Raw genomic sequence first — 17,372 nt, forward strand, 5'->3', positions numbered from 1 at the left:
CAGGAAACAGAATTTAGAACCCAATAGCGTACTCACAATTTATTAAGGAGAGGAGGAATGAGCGCACACTCGATCTGGGGATCGATGGTCGCAGAAGTGGATTGAAATCCAAACAAGAGTGGTAAAAATCAAACAAATCAGGCCAAAAATAAAACAGGATCAAACGCAGGCAAGTTGACAGACTAGGCATTTCACAGAGTTTAACAGGAGTCTTGCAGAAGTTTCACAGACGCTAGGACAACTAACGGCTCAAAGGACCGCGTTTAAGTACGCCCAACCAGTCAACGCGCCTCAGCCGGTGTCCATGGGTGGGGCCAATGGGGCGCCATGGCAATCTTGACAGGGTTGGGTTTGGGCTTAGGATTTTACCCCAGGTTGATTCCCAATTCCACACGCGGTTGGCGCCAGGTATGCAGCATGTACAAAGACAAAATGGAGTTTAGTTTGTAAATTTGAGTACGCCTTTGATCAGTTGCGCTTTTGAAGTCTAGAATTTACGGTACTCAGATTTTCGAGTTTAGAATGCTGGTAAGATTCCAAGCAACCGCTAACCTGGTCGTCTTTGAACATTTGCAGGGACCAGGATGACATTCAGGTCTTTTCCTTGTCTGACCAGCGCGTTGTGGTTTTGGAGATCACGGTCACCAACGCGCCCTCTGACCCGTTGCGCCCCGAGGAGGACGGAGATGATGCCCACGCCGCTCAGCTGCTCGTCTCCCTTCCCAAAACGCTCTCCTATGCTGGGTCAAGGGTGCCTGCTCAGGTGATTTAGGCATGCGTCATATAAAACAGTGGTCCCCAACTTTTTATGTACCACAGATTGATTCATCCATCCATCATCTGCACCGCTTATGGGTCGTAGGGTAGCAGGAGCCCATCTCGGCCGTCTTTGGGCAGCGGGCAGGGGACAACCTGAACTAGTTGCCTGGCAGTCACAGGGCACATAGAAACAGACAATTCACTTGCTCATTCTCACCCAGGGACAATTTGGACCAGCCAATGCACGTTTTTGGAATGTGGGAGGAAACCGGAGTACCCAGAAGAAACCCACACAAGCGGGGAGAACATGAAAACCCCGCACAGGAAGGCTGGTAGCTGGATTTGAACCATGACCTCAGAACTGCGCTAACCACTCAGCTGCCATGCCGCCCCAGACCGATTCAATGTCTGACAAAACACTAGCGGCCCAACCCAATAATAGCTTTGATAACAAGACCAACAATAATATTGCTAATAAGCGTAAATCCACCTCATAATCACTAGACCGGGGGTCTCCAACCTTGCTCAAGCTGAGTGCTACTTATTTTACTAATTAGCGCAGAGGGCACCCAGTTTGATATGCATTTTTAAAATAAGAACTTACCATGTAACTGCTATGTTTTTTCTTTTTTATTACCAAGTTAATTATTGGAAGTGTTAAATAGACTTAGTCAACCACTAAAATCTTGAAAATCACAATAACCCAGCACTGAAGAGCTATTTTCAGAACAGGTCCGCAGGGACCTTAGTTGTCCACAAGGGGGCACCCGCGCCGGAGACCCCTGCTCTCGACCACTAGGGATGTATGTGACATAGGAAAAAGGATTCAATTTTATCCTATCATCACACTATTTTTTAATCACGGTACCAGAGGCAAATATTGGACTTCAACAACTAGATTTTTTTTCATCATCACTGTATTTTATTCACAATACTGGAGACTTATGTTAGACTATAACATTGGCCTCTGGTACCGTCAGTATAAATAGAGTGATGATGAGATACAATTGAATGTATTTTTCCAGGTCATCTATACCCTTAGTGGTCTAATAGTTAGGATTTGGAGCGCTCACCGCTGCGATGCATGTCAGCGATATTTTTCTACTGGATAATCGTTGTCCAAAAACGGTAATATTTTATAATATATTACGATACAAGGTCCGGTACCGGCCTGCGGCCCAGTTGTTGCTGACCACTGATATAAAACATGTTTCACCTGATGGTGTGTGTTGATGTTAATTGCTGGGTTTTGACTCAATTCCAGATGAGGTGTCAAGCCAACCAAAATGGCTCTGACGTGGAATGTGACCTGGGCAATCCGCTGAAAAGAAACACAAAGGTGAGCGCGGTGAACAAATCTTGTTGTCGTTGATGATGATGAGGAAGAGGAAGAAGATGAGAATGTTTGTTCAGAGATGTAAAAACTAAGGGGGGCAGACTCATTTTAGTTCAGGGGCCACATGATAGAAAAAAATTCTCACGGGGGCCATGCTAGTAGGTGAATGGCACAAAAATGGTGCCTTAGTCAGAGGGCTGGGGGTCTTTTGGGAGGGTCACCATGAAATTATGATTTGAATATTGACGTTTTATTGTTCTTAAGTGTTTATCAACTGTGCAATTAAAAAAAAAAGAAAGAAAAAAATCACTTGAATTCATTTCCACTACTGTATATCAAACTCAGAGAAACTCGTGCAGACTAGTAGGTGTCAAAAATAGTATACAGACACTAATCTAAATGATGAATTCGATTTAAAAGTCTTTCTGTTTTTATTTATATTATTTTATAAACATGTTTATATGAATATGGGAACTTCACTGATAGATTCCATCTATTTATTTCTCTGAAGGATGCTAGAATTTCCTACACTGATAAAAATTTAAATTCCGTTATTACTTGAGTCTTTAGAGTTCTGATATGAATTACTAATCCCAAGAAAATTGATTCAATGAACCAGGCTGATTAAAATAGCACAGACACAATTTATTAACTCAGAGAATTAATGATAGGAAAAAAAAGAGGGAAAGGCGCCAGAGGTTATGGGAGTTTTCGACCGCCTAAAGTACCACAAAACAAAAGTTTCCCGCTATAAAGATTTGAGAAGATTCTCTTGTACAGAAAACATCGCTCATTCCCAAGAGACATGAAAGATGGTGTTAAATCTGAAACTGTCCTCTTACTTGATGTTGCAAAGAGATTTGGTTTCGTGCTCCAGAAGGTCGCAATGTATGGTTCACCTCAAGGCCGCAGTGCAGGCCAGCACGGCTACGCCATGAACTGTCATGCGAGGCAGTACAGAAGAGGACGAGCTTTTGTTCAGCTCCTCTTTTTATATGAGCGAGGGATGCATACAAGTTCAGGCCTCTTTGAGTGTGGTCTTAGATATCTATTACTCACGGTATCAGGAGACGGTGTTTGAAGTTGCTAAATTTGTTGGAAAGCCAGAGAAGTGGGGAATGTACGTAATGTTCTGTACTAGAAAATGCCCCTCCAATCGACATAATTATTTTATCAATACAAAGCCTTGTATGTTTTAATTACATTCAAAACTTCATGTTATCAGATTTCATTATGGAACATGGCGAATTGGTACGTTCGGGAACTGTCCAAAAGGGGACGCCGTCGTTCCACCCATTCCAAAGCGAGCCACCCGAAACAAAGAAGGTGGAAGTCATTCATATGCTGGGCTTATTTGCTCTCCAATAGAAAGGAGCTAAAGCTTCTGTGAAGACATCTAGGTGCTAATTCTATTAATTTTGTACTTTTCATATTGCCTTAAACAGCCGATCTGTGGCATTTATTTAAAGTAAACTAACACTGGGATGGGTTTCCTCAATATCCTCTGTTTGATTAATGGTAGTTATAAAAATAAAGCCAAGCGAGTGCATACTTGAAACTGTAAAACATTGTTCGAAGCAATGCACCTAATTTTTCTCTTGTGCTTCTGTCAGCATCTTCTACAGGGCCACAGAAAATGATGTAGCGTGCACACATTTTACTTATAACGGACATATGTGGGGTTTTAATGTATAACAATAAACTCACTTTTCATTGTTTTCCTTTATCAGTTAAAATTCACCATCAACTTGAGCACGGCCAATATCACCATTGAAACCACGGAATTGACCGCTGACCTTCAAATGACAACGTAAGTGTCTTTACTGTAGTAAAGATATATTTTTAATAACATATTGCTGCATTGGTTATTTTTCTACAGCATCAGTGAGCAACCTGACTTGGCGCCAATCACTGCGATGGCTAAAGTGGTGATAGAGCTTCCTTTGTCAGTCAGTGGGTGAGTAACGTGTTATTATACATATTAAGTGTACAATTCAGGCTTACAGTTTAGTTCATTTAATACCAAGATAGGTCAGTAGGTTGGTAGGTCAGTAAGTAGTCATGTTTGTTTATAGCCCTTAATCGAAAGGTGTCTCAAAGGGCTGCAGGATGGAAGTAAGAAAGAGAGAAAATGAGCAAGAGAGAACTAAAGAAAGTCAAGACTGAAGGAATCGAGAAAAAAGACAGGACAGGAGGAAGGGAAAACTAAAGGCAGGACAAAAGGAAGAGAGAAAAAAGAAAAGGACAAAAGGGGAGAGAATGAAAGAAGGAAGGAAGGAAGAGAGAAGGAAGAGAGAAGGGAAGAAAGGAAGGGAGAAAAATCAAAGGTGTCACAGACCAGGAACGGAGACGGGACCTAATTGCATTCGTTTTACTCAGTATTATTTATAAGAAGAAAAGGACTTGCATCCACGATCCGATGATCGTCGGTCACGGGTAGCAGATAGCTGGAAAACGGAAGTGGCACTTCTGTGTTAAGCGAAGTTAGTTGTTGACAGCGAGAAAAAACAGTTCGATGGCCGGGGCGGAGGAGCAAAAACATAAACGGGTTCAGAAAAAGGTCAGCAACGGGAATCAGATGGTGAACAGGGCAGGATAGAGTCAGTAGTCACAACAGTCTGCCTAGCGTGTAGCGTAGGTTCACAGACGATCTGACGGGTTCTTTCAGGAAGAGAAGAGTTTAAAAAGAGTCCAACAGCCTATCAGGGTCCGTGGCTGTTGGCGCCAACAAGCGGCCACAGGTGCCCCGCATCAGCAATCATGACTAAAAGAAGTAGAGAAAGACAGAAAGAAGGAAGAGAAAAAGTAATAATGAAGGAATGAAGAGGAAAAAAAGAAGAGACGAAAAAATCAACAAAAAGAGCAAGAAAGAAAGAAAGAATCAGTAGGAAGATAACAAAAGAAGGATGAAGGACGAGAGAAGAGAAAAGAGAGAAAAGCGGAGAAAAAAAAGAACAAGAAAGAAAGAACAAAGAGAAAGAGAGAAAGAAAAAAGAGCAGGAGAAAAAGAGTGAGAGCAAGAAAGAAACAAAGGAAGAACATAAAGAAAGAAAGAAAGAAAAAAAAGAAAGAAAGAAAGAAAAAAAGAAAGAAAGAAAGAAAGAAAGAAAGCAGCAATAGAGGAAGGAGGTGAAGTGCATTGAAAGTGCAAACAAAAATGCTGCTTTAAGTCAAGTCAAGTCATGTTTAAGGATAAACTCAAAAACCTCTACACGAGGAAAATGGAGAATCCTTAAAGGGAGTGCACATGAGGTAATTCCCCTTCCAGGATGACCAGGCAATAACAGATAAAACCCAGATATTGATCCATCTCAACATTTTTATGTTGAATAAGAAAAGAATATTAAGCAACTACAACTTATCCTGAATCTAATTTTTCAAATCGGAGGGATATAAATCAATCTACGACACATTGAGCCAAAATAAACACTTTAAAAAGATGTCAAATACAGGAAAGTAAAAGGAACAGTAGACATAAGATATTAGGCTTCTAGAATCAACTAGACTACCAAGAAAACATGACATTTTACTACCAGGCGACTTCATACAGAGTGTGCAGGCGTTGATAATTACCATTAGACACTTAAGCATCCTTAACCCTAACTCATGGTTAGCTTCTTTGTATAAAGAAAAAAAAAAGGGGGGGGGGGGGAAGATGAGGTGTGGTTGGGTTGGTAGGTCGTACGAGTCCATGGGTAGATGGAGTTTGAGGGGGGTGGCTAAGTGGTTTGGGTAGGTGAGCAGGTGTTTTGGGTCAGAGGGTAGGTAGGTACAGTAGGTAGTTGGTTTGGGTCGGTGGCTCATTAGGTAGGTAGGTATCTGTATTGGGTGGATGAGTAGTTAGTTAGTTAATTAAATAGTTAATTAGTCAGTTATTTAGTTCGGTAGGTAGGTAGGTAGGTAGGTAGGTAGATAGGTAGCTAGGTAGGTAGGTGGGTAGGTAGGTAGGTCGTCTGGGTGGGTGGGTAGGTGGTTGTGAAGGTGTTTTGGGGGCGTTTGTGGTTTGGGTCGGTGGGCCGTTAGGTAAGTGGGTTGGTTAGGTAGGTAGGTAAGTAGGTAGGTAGGTAGGTCGTTTGGATGGATAGGTGGGTGTGTAGGTGTTTTGGGTGCATATTTACATGGTTTTGGTAGGTGGTTTGGGTCAGTGGGTCAGTACGTAAGTAGGTAGTTAAGTAGGTACGTATGTAGGTAGTTTGGGTGGGCGGGTCTAGAGGTTGGTAGCTGGTTCAAGTGGGTGGCTCATTAGGTAGGTAGGTGGATGGATAGTTGAATTGGGTGGGTGGGTAGGTTGGTAAGTGGATGGGCAGGCAGGCGCGGCAGGTAGTTGTGTGGGTAGGTATGTGGTTTGTGTGGCTAGGTAGTTTAGGTAGGTGTTTAGGTAGGTAGGTAAGTAGTTGGGTATTTTGGAGCGGGGGCTAGGTAGGGAGTTTAGGTAGGTAGCTCAGTAGGTGAGTGGTATGGGTGGGTGGGTACGTGATTAGTTTGGGTTGATAGGTAGGCAGGTGGGCAGGTAGGTAGGTAGGAAGAAATCACCTTATTAAAAGACAAATCGATTATGACTGGTACCAATGTGTGTCATGGCAGGCTGGCTCGTCCTCACCAACTCTTCTTCAGCGGTGCCGTCAAAGGTGAAAGCGCCATGACCCATCTGGATGATGTCGGAAGCCCCGTCGACTTTGAGTTTTTGGTGAGGATTGACAACATTTCCACTTTCCCTGGGATAATCTTGTAAAATTGGAAAAAAAACTGTGACTCTGCTGGTTCTGTTCTAAAGGCTCCAGGTGTAGTGTATTATGCAGAACTATTGCCGCATATAATCTAATTTGATTCTCAAAAACTGCAAAATATGTGCAATGAGATATTTTGTGCCTGCCCTCCCAGGTGGCCAATCCAGGACAAGCTCTCCAGACGTTAGGCTCCGCCTTCCTCAACATAATGTGGCCATACGAACTGGCCAACGGCAAGTGGCTCTTGTACCCGGCCAGCATGACCTTCGATGGCCATTCGGCATCCCATTGTACCCCGGCAGGAGCCATCAATCCTTTGGGTCTGAGCAGTCCCTCGACTGTGCAGACTGTCAATCAAACTGTGAGTCTTTAGAAAAGATCTTCTTAAATTCATTTTAAAAGTGCTGATTGTGTGTGGGTGCTTGAGTATTTGCTTAATACTTGTCCCCATTTTTTTATTTTTTACTCTAAAGAATAATGAGTAAATAACCTTTAAATAGTAAAGTGTAGTTTCAAGGTTGTAGAAGGTGATGTACTATGTTCATTTTTTTTCCTAAATTTGTGTGGCTAGTTGTGCATAGCTTGCTTTTAACAAAATATATATAACTGATAAGACAAGAGAAGAAGCACAAGCATTGTTCTCAGTAGTTTAATAAGCTACAGCACAATTGCCAACCTGATAGTTACTCGGTCTACTGCCACAAATTAAACAAACGAACGAACAAATTGAAAAAAAAAAAAAAAAGAAAAAATAATAAACCAACAAATAAGTAAATCAGTAAATAAATAAATAGAGTAATTTTTCTGTTGGTAGATATTTTTTCTAAATAGGGTAACTAACATTATTCTTCTTTTTGTTTGAAAATTTTTAGTACTTTTTAAAATGTTACTACCTTTTTAAAGATGATTTTTAACTGTGCTTCTTTTAGAATTGAAGACACTATCAAGTAAAATAAACAAAATTTTATGAAGTTACAAAAAGAGAAAATCAAACAATCAGCAGGAGCAAAATTATCTGCTGCTGAAAAATACAAATTAAAATTAAAAGCTTATTTATCTTCTTATTTGCACTGCAAGGCTGCAATGAAGCTCTAAATTAAGATAAGCAATTCAAAAAATAAATTAATTAAAAATGAATATGTAAATCAGAATCAGACACATTTTGATTTTTTAATTTGCTTGGTTTTTTTTTTCATTCTTTTTTTAAGTTTACCCATTGAAACAACAGTAAAATGAAAACACCCTGCAAATAGGTTATTTATATACCCATCCGACAACAGAAAAGGATGATTTAACTTTGGAAAATTAATATTTTTTTACATTTCTGTGTAAAAAAACAGTGTTTTATAATGATTGATGCTACCTACTCAATTCGTATTTATATAGCCCTTAAACACAAAAAGTCTCAGTGCTGCCCATATCACCATTACAACATCCCCTGATCTGAAACCTACATGGGGGCAAGGAAAAACTCCAAAAACCTCAGTATGAGGAGGAAAATGAAGAATGGGTTGCACGTGAGGTAATAGCATCATTGTATGTTGCAAGGGCATCAACAGACAATACGCAGTCAACATCAACATTAGTAATCACTGAAATTGTGCCAAAAGTCCAATAAACAGCAACTGAAGCTGCAATAATGTTGGATTTCTTGTTCGGCTTGTGACCAGGTTGGACGAGCTCGCCGCTCCTACCCGGATCTTGAGGGCCAAGAGTCAAACGGCGGAAGCGTGAGACAAAGCGCACCGGCTGTGGCTGCTTCCGAGCGTCGAAAATCACTCACTCTGGTAAGAGCCTGAAGAATATTCATCCAGAGTTCAGGTAGAGTGATTAAAAAAACTACTCATGTAAAAGTACTCTTATTTCAAAATAATATGACTCAATTACAAGTAAAAAGTAGTCATCCAAATAACTTCTTGAGTACTTGGTGAAAAAACTACTCGGGTACTGAGTAACTGTAGCAACGTCTTATCAGATTATCAAATCATCAAAATCTTATTATCAATATAAATTACATTTAATTTAAGAATATATTAAAATAATAGAAGTAAATTCAACATTTTAATCGTATGTATCAAATAAACAATATAAGCACAAGCAGTAAATTTAAAGCCCATGTACTTTTTTAAAAGGCTCTGCAGACATAAAGATAAGCTAGCCCAAGGGTCAGCACCCCGAAAAGTTGAAAGAGCCATATAGAACCGAAAAAAACAAAAACAAACCCAAAACAATTTTAAAGCCTCATTTAAGCCTTATAATGATGTATCTATATTAGCCTATTGTCAAATTATTCAGTTGGATGCGGCACATCTTGAGGAGAATTACGTGACTACTCTGTTGTACGATCATTTGTCAGGTTCAATACGATGTCAGGATGAAATAAGAGACACTTTTTGAGTAACAAACAAACTTATTTATTCAAGAAAAGCAAGCATATTTAAGACAAAATTGCCCTCTTGGATTGCTATTGAAATAATCCCATGGACTGAAGCGTGAGCGTCTTTCTTATACCGTTTCATGGATTGTAATTGGAGGATAGAAGAAACCCCGTGCACGTAAGAGTATTTTGATTGGATGACTTCTTCGGTTACATAGTGTGATATACACTGCTGGACACTAAAGGGCACTCTAACCTAAAAATAAACATGGAAAGAAGAGAGTACACTCTTCCACTAGGGGACAAGCTAACATAACAATATGCTTGAAGGCTGTTTTTTAACAAATTCCTTTGCCAGAAGTAGAATGACTCGTGATACATCACAGCAGTTCACTGTTTGATAACAAATAGGAGTCTGAAAACCACTCGAAAACATGACTACACACTTTTTGAGTATACTGTAGAAATATATAAATGTATAAAAATATAGGAGAATAAAAGTAATAGTATAAAAGTATATATTGGGTATAAGAATATAGAATATAGTATAAAAGGCACATTTAGACCATAATTCCCTTACATAGTTATTTGTGGAATGTTTAATTGTTTGGAAAGATTTTAAGAAATGTAATTAAGAAATCTATTTTTATGTAATTTTTATTTTGAGGCTTGGAAAAAAACAACAACAACAAAGGTGCATAATTTGCCTCTTATCTGGCTCACAAAAAGAATGCAATAAAACTTTGCATGCATTTATAAATCATATTATAAAATCATGATAATACAGTTGAAGTTTGATTTCTGTGGATTTATTTTTCTCTTTTTACATTTGGGCTCCATGGCCGATCACACACTCGCTGGTTTGCTTTAAAACAGCCACCTGCAGAGTAGTAATGTAGAGGAGTGAGAGTACTGTTTCGTCTTCACAAATCTACTCAAGTAAAAGTAATAACTATAGTGATTTGAAAATGTTAATAGAGGTACAAAATGTCCCAGAACTTACTCAATTGAATGTAACTCCTACCCACCTCTGTGTTTTACTTACCCACTCCGAAACAGGTTGGGTTAAAGAGTGGGGTTATGCAGTCTGATGACTCAAAGCTAGTTGACAACATGGCTATTGCATCTGAAAACATTTATGATGCCCTTCTCGAAGAGAAAGTCGTCAATGTTTTTGCTGGGTTGTTCATTTACTACATGTAATGAGAAAAATGGGAGGTTTGAGCGTACTTCATTCAATATTTACATACTCATGGTATTTCACCCACAAATCAATCCCTTAATTTATACATCAGAATTGAATCACAGTTTAAGTTATCTATCAAAAATGAAACTGTATCATCGGAGTCATTGTCAGGTCTCACCAGAGTTTCCTTTAATCCTCAAGAACAGATGACAAGCAAATCCAACTCGTTCCGAAACCACAACAAATCCCACTCACAAAAAACACAAAAATATGACTTTTCACGTCTGTGTTGCAATCTGGCACTATTTTTCACAGTATGGTTGCCCTAGCACTGGGCTTTAAAAACATAAGGCTCACCTTTTATGCTACAAAGCCCTCATTCATGTTTTCTCTGTGCAGTAGTAAATATGTGCTCGTCTTTGTAATCACTAAAAGACTTCAAAGCAGTCGTACTTTCAATGGTGACGTGATCTGAAAACTTAGAGGTCAGCGGAAAAACGCACAGCTGAATAGGGCGTCTCGTGTGCGTGGACAAGTCGACGTTGGGGTTCTGTAACCAAAGCCATCAATGCCAAATTAGTGATAAGGAAGATAGGTTTTGCAGCTATTTAGGGTAAACCTGGAGGATTTTGGAAGGCCAGGAGCGGATCAGTTGGTTTTCAGTTATTTTTAATGGGGAAAATGTGTTCATGATACAGTAAGTTCTAGATACGAGCTCGATCTGGGAACGATTTAATCTTGTAAGTAGACAGGCCATTTTACTTCAGGTTATCTCATTGAATTATGTTTTCAAAAATATAAAAATGGGAGCACGGCAGCTGAGAGGTAAAGGCGTCGGCAGCACAGTTCTGAGGTTATGGGATCCTGTTCAGAGTTTGCATGTTCTCCCCGTGCTTGCGTGCGTTTCCCCCGGGCACTCCGGTCTCCTCCCACATTCCAAAAACATTGTCCCCAGGTGTGAATGAGCGATTGAGTAGTCTGTCTCTGTGTGCCCTGCAATTGGCTGGCAACCAGTTCGGGGTGTCCCCTGCCCACTGCCCGAAGATAGCTGGGATGGGCTCCAGCACGACCGCGACCTTACTGGGGATAAGTGGTGCAGATAATGGATGAATGGATGGAAAAAAACAGCCAATATGTTAACGTTTGACCCAACTTATTAAATTTGACTTGTTTAGGATTGTCTGCTGGGGTCAGCGCGTTGCGTGCTCTTGCAGTGCCCTCTCCACAGTTTCTCAGGACAAGCGGTGCTCAAGATTCACGGCAGGTTATGGAACAGTACTTTCATTGAGGTAGAACTTTTGCTGATATTCTCGGATTTTTTATTGCTTTTTCCTGTGATGATTTGACATTTTTACATGCCTGTTTTCAGGACTTCCCAACCGTGAGCGCTTTGGAGCTCCTGGTCAGGGCAGAAATAACCGTGAAGTCCACCATCAAGCATTTGCTCCTCAGGGAGGCCGCAGCACAGGTAGTTACAAAAAGTTTGGTGGGCTACCTAAAGAGGCCGTGTGTATTATTTGACCACTAGATGTCATTGCATGGTGTAGTGCAACCCAAAACAGAAGAATACAACGTACAAAGACTCAAAGTGACCAAAAACGCACAATTCCACCAATAATTTTTGGGAGGTTTACTCCTGGTGACATTTATGACAGCTCCCTTCAGGTGAAGCTCATGGTATGTAAAATAAATGCTAATTCATTCTTATCTTAGAAAAATTCCTGTTTATATGATACTTCATGTTTTTTGTTTATTATTTAAATCAATAGTTACAATAGATTGTTTTACCACTAGGAGGTGCTCAATAATACACACTGTCCCTTTAAAGCTCAAAAGGGAAAACATTTTTTCTGTACTGCCACTGGAGGGCAACAAAGGATCAAATGATATCACAAAATACTGTCCTGTACTGCAATTTGATTTTGCTTTTACCAAATTTTGGACACAGGAGCAAAATATGAGGTCTCAATTTAATGTTCTATATTTTTCTCTATTGATTTTTGATTCAATCATCATCCTAACCCAAGTTAAGTATGAAACCTGGTCTTGCGAGGATGTCCTACGTAGCCATACCACTTTTCTTAAAGTTCTGAACATTTAAATTAGCTCACCTAGCAGGAGCCAACTTAATCTTGCTGCTACGGCTACCCGCCAATACCAAAAACCTTGTGAAAGGCTGGGCAAAAAGAAAAAACAGAAGGGAAATTGATTCGGTTTGGTCACTTTGTATTTCCGTAGTTTGTGTTCTTTCTTGCGGTTTGATGCACATCTAGTGGTCAAACATTACACATTGTCTCTAACAAATCTGCAACTGCTTGATTGGAGAAATATATTTATAGAAGACCTCATTTTGTGCACCTTTTATTTTAACTCACCCTACAGTATGCCATCTTTTTGTGTTGCAAGCAACCTACCAGAATAAAGGTGTCTATTTCAATCAGATTATTATTTTCTTAAAATTATGGTTTTCAGGTTCCAGTGATGATATATCCGGAGCCAGGCCTAGTGGACCAGTACTCGATCCCCTGGTGGATTATCCTAATTGCTGTCCTGGCAGGCATTTTGCTGCTAACTCTGCTTGTCTGCATACTGTGGAAGGTAATGACATCACCATCACAGTCCATTGATAGAGACAATACAGAGCGCACCTGATTAAAAGCCACATGCACAAAAGTAGGAAAAATTGGAACTTTGTTTTTAAAAAGCCATAAAATTAAGCGTATAGCCCTTAATTACAAAGAGTCTCCAAGGACTGCACAGACCACAGATCATTGCAAACCACAGACTATTATCACACCATCCCCTGATCTAAAACCTACGTTAGGGTGAGGAAAAACTCAAAAACCTTAACATGAGGAAAATGATGAAACGGCAGGGACATGTCTTGTACAGAAACGTAACGCATTGTGCCACGATTAAGACATCCTGTCCGGCATTAACATAAACACGACAAAAATATTCTCAAAGTAAAAAACTCTATATGTACTGTACTGACTAGAATCCAGAAGCTCATACGATCACAACAGTCTGTAGACATGCAAAGCCATGCAACTGATCTTAAGCTCTCCCATTCCTTGCGCATATGACAAAGTGATGGAGAGGAGACCAAGTATTGCTACTACTACATGAAAAAATCCTTGTACATGAATGCTTTCTCACAAGTACTTTTGGCTGATTGAATATTTTAGGGTGGCAGCGGTTGACTAATTATCGGGTATATTTTTCCTTTCAGGGCGAAAACTGTGACGTTTTTTTCGTCTGTCTTCAGTTCGATAACTGTCAGCCTGATAATTATCGTGTACCCCTCGAGAGTTAGTAACTACCGCCGGCATATATACTGAGATTTAGTAGTAGCAATACTTGATCTTCTCTCTATCATTTGGTCATGTGCGCAAGGAATGGGAGAGCTTAAGATCATTTGCATGGCTCTGCATGTCTACAGGTTATTGCGATTGTATGGGCTTCTGAATTTTAGTCAGTACAGTACACTGAAATAGTTATTTGTATTGTAAGTGTTTAAAAAGCAGAAAAAAGTAGTGGCTTGAAGTCTGGAGAGGTCCTGAACTATTAGGGTCCTGACAAAACAATATTGACTGGGGGTAACGTGACCATGGCTTCCATTTCACGGCTGAAATTCTTCCTTGCTCTTCTTCTGTGCTCCATCTTTGGAAACTTCAGTGCGGCTTCTTCAAGCGCAGCAAGCGTCGCCAGCACTACGACACGGAGTACTACCGCGCCCATTTGGGCGTCCAGCCGTCGGAGGTGGAGAAGCAGGCCTTGGAACTGGAATGAAAACCGTATTTCGGTCGGGTCTGCTTTCTCCCCTCCTGCCCCCTGCCTCTAAGCGGTAAAAATTGCAGCATCGCGTCCGCTGCCGAGTATGGGGGCCTGGTGTTCACAAGTCCATCTGATTTAAAAAAAATAACGGCATAGTCACTTCAAAAAATCTCGAGATTCAGTCTCAAGACTTAGTATTTGAGATGATTATTGAACACCAGGCCACGCCATTGGCTTCAGTTGCAGGCTTCGGAGACGATTGCAGTGCTGTGTGTTGCTGTGGACTGCGACTGCAATTGCGATTCACTTTTCGCTTGGCTTGTCACTCTTCACAACTTGTTTCACTTGCACGTTTGTGTTTGTGCGGGTGCTACCATTGACATGAAGCGTGTCCAAAAAGCACTTTAGCGGCGTGATCGTGTTAGTGTGCGGTTAACAATACGCTTTTGCGAAGGCTGTACATGTTTCTTTGGATTGATGCAAGTTATGGTGTTAAACCACATTGCAAGCTCAGAAAAAAAGGACCAGTACTGTGATTTTTTTTAATTGCTGTTTACCCAAAACAACATCTGCAGGTAAGGACTAGTTGGGGCTTTACTGTTTTCTTAAGCTAAGCCGTGATTGGTTAAACAATTCGATTCTATTTGTGCCAATTTTCCAAATAGGAGGATTTTTCCACCTAATTCATACATATTAACCAAAATATAATGTTTGGACGAGGGTCACCTTTTTGTTGCTGAGAGACACTTTTAACAACTGATCATGCCTACCAGTTTGATATTAATTTCTTGAATTACCAACTCATTATGTTATTACTATATTGTTCCTGTATTACTATTATGTTATTACCAGGTTGTAGTATTTAGAAGTAGGGTGAAAATAATGTGCAGTCACTCACTACAACTGCTGAAATCTAAACATCTACAACTAAATCTGCCTTGTATAAGAGCACTGAGTGAATCACATATAATGTATACTTTATTCTCTAATTTCAAAAAGACTTTTGGAAGAATGGATAGGGTATTTAAAGACGCTGATCATGTCAATGATTTCTCATGACAGTTAAAAATGAAATTCCCAGGGAAATTGCAACGGCTCATCACTGATGATCACAAGACTGTTGCACCGCCTGGCAACTCAAACGTACCACCTAAACTGATCCGTTCCTGGCCTTCCAAAATCCTCCAGGTTTATTTGGAAATGTGTCAGTGTCAGCAAAACAAGAATAGGTTTAAAATAATGGAAGTATTTTTTTCTTTCTTTTATAAACGACCCCTTACCCGATACCAGCACTGGTCTAACAGGCTGATTGTCGAGAACCCCGGTTTTAAAAAAAAACAAAGAACTACAAATTACAAAAAAAGACTCCTTTAAAATCCTTCAAAATGCTTGAATTTAATTTTGTTTTCAAGGATTAACATATAAATAAATGCTTGAAATTGTTACCATTTTTTTCTTGACAAATCTGCTTACAAATGACACTGACAATGCCCTGCTCGCTGGTGGCTTACATTTGCCATTACATTTGTTTTCCCACGTGAACAAATGCAGCTGGCATTAATTTGTATGTTGCTACACCTAAACAGGGAACTATGAAATGTGTATTAGTGCAAGGATTATTATGAAAATTGATTATGGGCCATGCAAAAAATAGTGATAATTGGAAAGGGAGGAAGATCTAAAAATCAAACTTCTTGATAAACGGGAGATAACGAAAAACACATATGTGAATCTCTGGTATATTTGTGGATCTGCAAAATACATCATTCACACAGAATTACTTCTTTTAATGCTACTGTAAAAAATAAAACTCCTAAAAAGTCCTTAAAAAGTGCTCAAATTTGGCCATGAAAAGGGTATACCAACCCTGTTAAAAACACATCTTCTACTTCATTTGAAATAATGGTGTGGATTTCGTCGGATATATTTGTGGATCTGCAAAATACGTCATTCACACAGAATTACTTATTTTAATGGTACTGGAGAAATCGAAAAACTGGCTTTGAAAGTGTTTAAAAAGGGCTTGAATTTGGTCTCGAAAAAGGTGTACGACCCCTGTAAAAAACAGATACACTTGATTTGAAATAATCGTGAGGATTTCGCCAGATATATTTGTGGATCTGCAAGAATACATAATTCACAGAAAATTACGTATTTTAATGGTACTGGAGAAATCAAAAACTGGCTTTGAAAGTGTTTAAAAAGTGCTTGAATTTGGCCATTAAAAAGGTGTACGAATCTTCTGTTTGATTTGAAATAATCGGATTTGTATGCGCCCCCCAGTGCGGTTTCTTCCAACGGGCCCACCTGAAAGAAAAACTGCCTCAGTACCACGCGGTGAAGATCCCCCGCCAGGATCGTCCCCAGTTCCAGACCGAGAAAACTGCCGTTCATAAAAAGGAGTGGGCCACGCACTGGAGTGACGGGACTTCATAAAAACCAAAACACCCCAACCCGACCCGTACCCTCAACCGCTCTCCCACACCGAGCGCTTCGTTGATCCACAAACTTAAGCGTTTACGCGTGGACGTCGCCCAAGACTGGAACTTGAGCGTGTGGGACACTTAGAGCAACGGCACGTTTTTCGTGGAGCTTTTAAAAACATTTACAGTGGTTTTAAAAACATACGGGAGATTATTCAGGTAGCCTTTGCCGAGGACTATAATGTTTTGTTTGGTTCTGTTTTGTTTTGACTGCTGTACCACTCACATGGGTGGTTTTCATATTCTTTGATTAGTTCAAGTGTCTGCAAAGCAGACCTGTTAACCCTTTGGATTGGCGCTTCTTCAAGTTTCTACAAAACTCCTGGACCTAAAAGTTAAACATCGACACCTACCGAACAAAAAATCTCAGACATGATCCACTTTTATCCCATAATAACGAAAAAATGCATGCTTAATTTAATTGAACTGTCCAGTGTTGTGAACGCGGGGCTCTTTTTATATGGGTTTCTGTTACCTGGCAACCAATCCAGTGAGGTGAGTAACAAAAGGGGCTTTTAAATGTTAAACTTTGTCTAAAAGCTTGCATCGTTTCCTCAAGAGTAAGTTTGACAATTATACTGAAATTATATGACAATATTAGGGGCGGCAGTAGCTCAGGTGGTAGAGCGTTCGTCTTTGGATCAAGGGATCCCAGTTCGAATCCCGTCTCGCCCGTGTTACATGTCGAAGTGTCCTTGGGTAAGACACTGAACCCCTAATACCCCCA

The 17,372-nt window shown here is 40.1% G+C and overlaps 1 protein-coding gene across 4 annotated transcripts in view; it reads left to right on the top strand.

The window, feature by feature from the left end:
* itga7 (integrin, alpha 7) overlaps positions 1-17,237 on the top strand; it is a 61,201-nt gene extending 43,964 nt beyond the window's left edge. For 3 of the 4 annotated variants that reach the window (XM_088337144.1, XM_088337142.1, XM_088337143.1), the window contains 11 exons: positions 577-763; positions 2,024-2,098; positions 3,826-3,905; positions 3,975-4,052; positions 6,680-6,782; positions 6,977-7,183; positions 8,493-8,609; positions 11,561-11,674; positions 11,755-11,853; positions 12,858-12,983; positions 16,446-17,237. In XM_088337144.1, coding sequence (XP_088193270.1) covers positions 577-763; positions 2,024-2,098; positions 3,826-3,905; positions 3,975-4,052; positions 6,680-6,782; positions 6,977-7,183; positions 8,493-8,609; positions 11,561-11,674; positions 11,755-11,853; positions 12,858-12,983; positions 16,446-16,598 — 1,339 coding nt within the window. In that variant the 3' untranslated portion in view covers positions 16,599-17,237. Of the gene's footprint in view, positions 1-576; positions 764-2,023; positions 2,099-3,825; positions 3,906-3,974; positions 4,053-6,679; positions 6,783-6,976; positions 7,184-8,492; positions 8,610-11,560; positions 11,675-11,754; positions 11,854-12,857; positions 12,984-14,063; positions 14,233-16,445 lie in introns of all 4 variants that reach the window. The other variant, XR_015850627.1, reaches the window with a different exon arrangement.
* Positions 17,238-17,372: the final 135 nt, after the last annotated feature.

This window comes from Urocampus carinirostris, chromosome 6 (assembly GCF_059441175.1).
Source record: "Urocampus carinirostris isolate Australia breed hairy pipefish chromosome 6, RoL_Ucar_1.0, whole genome shotgun sequence".
Lineage (NCBI taxonomy): Eukaryota > Metazoa > Chordata > Actinopteri > Syngnathiformes > Syngnathidae > Urocampus > Urocampus carinirostris.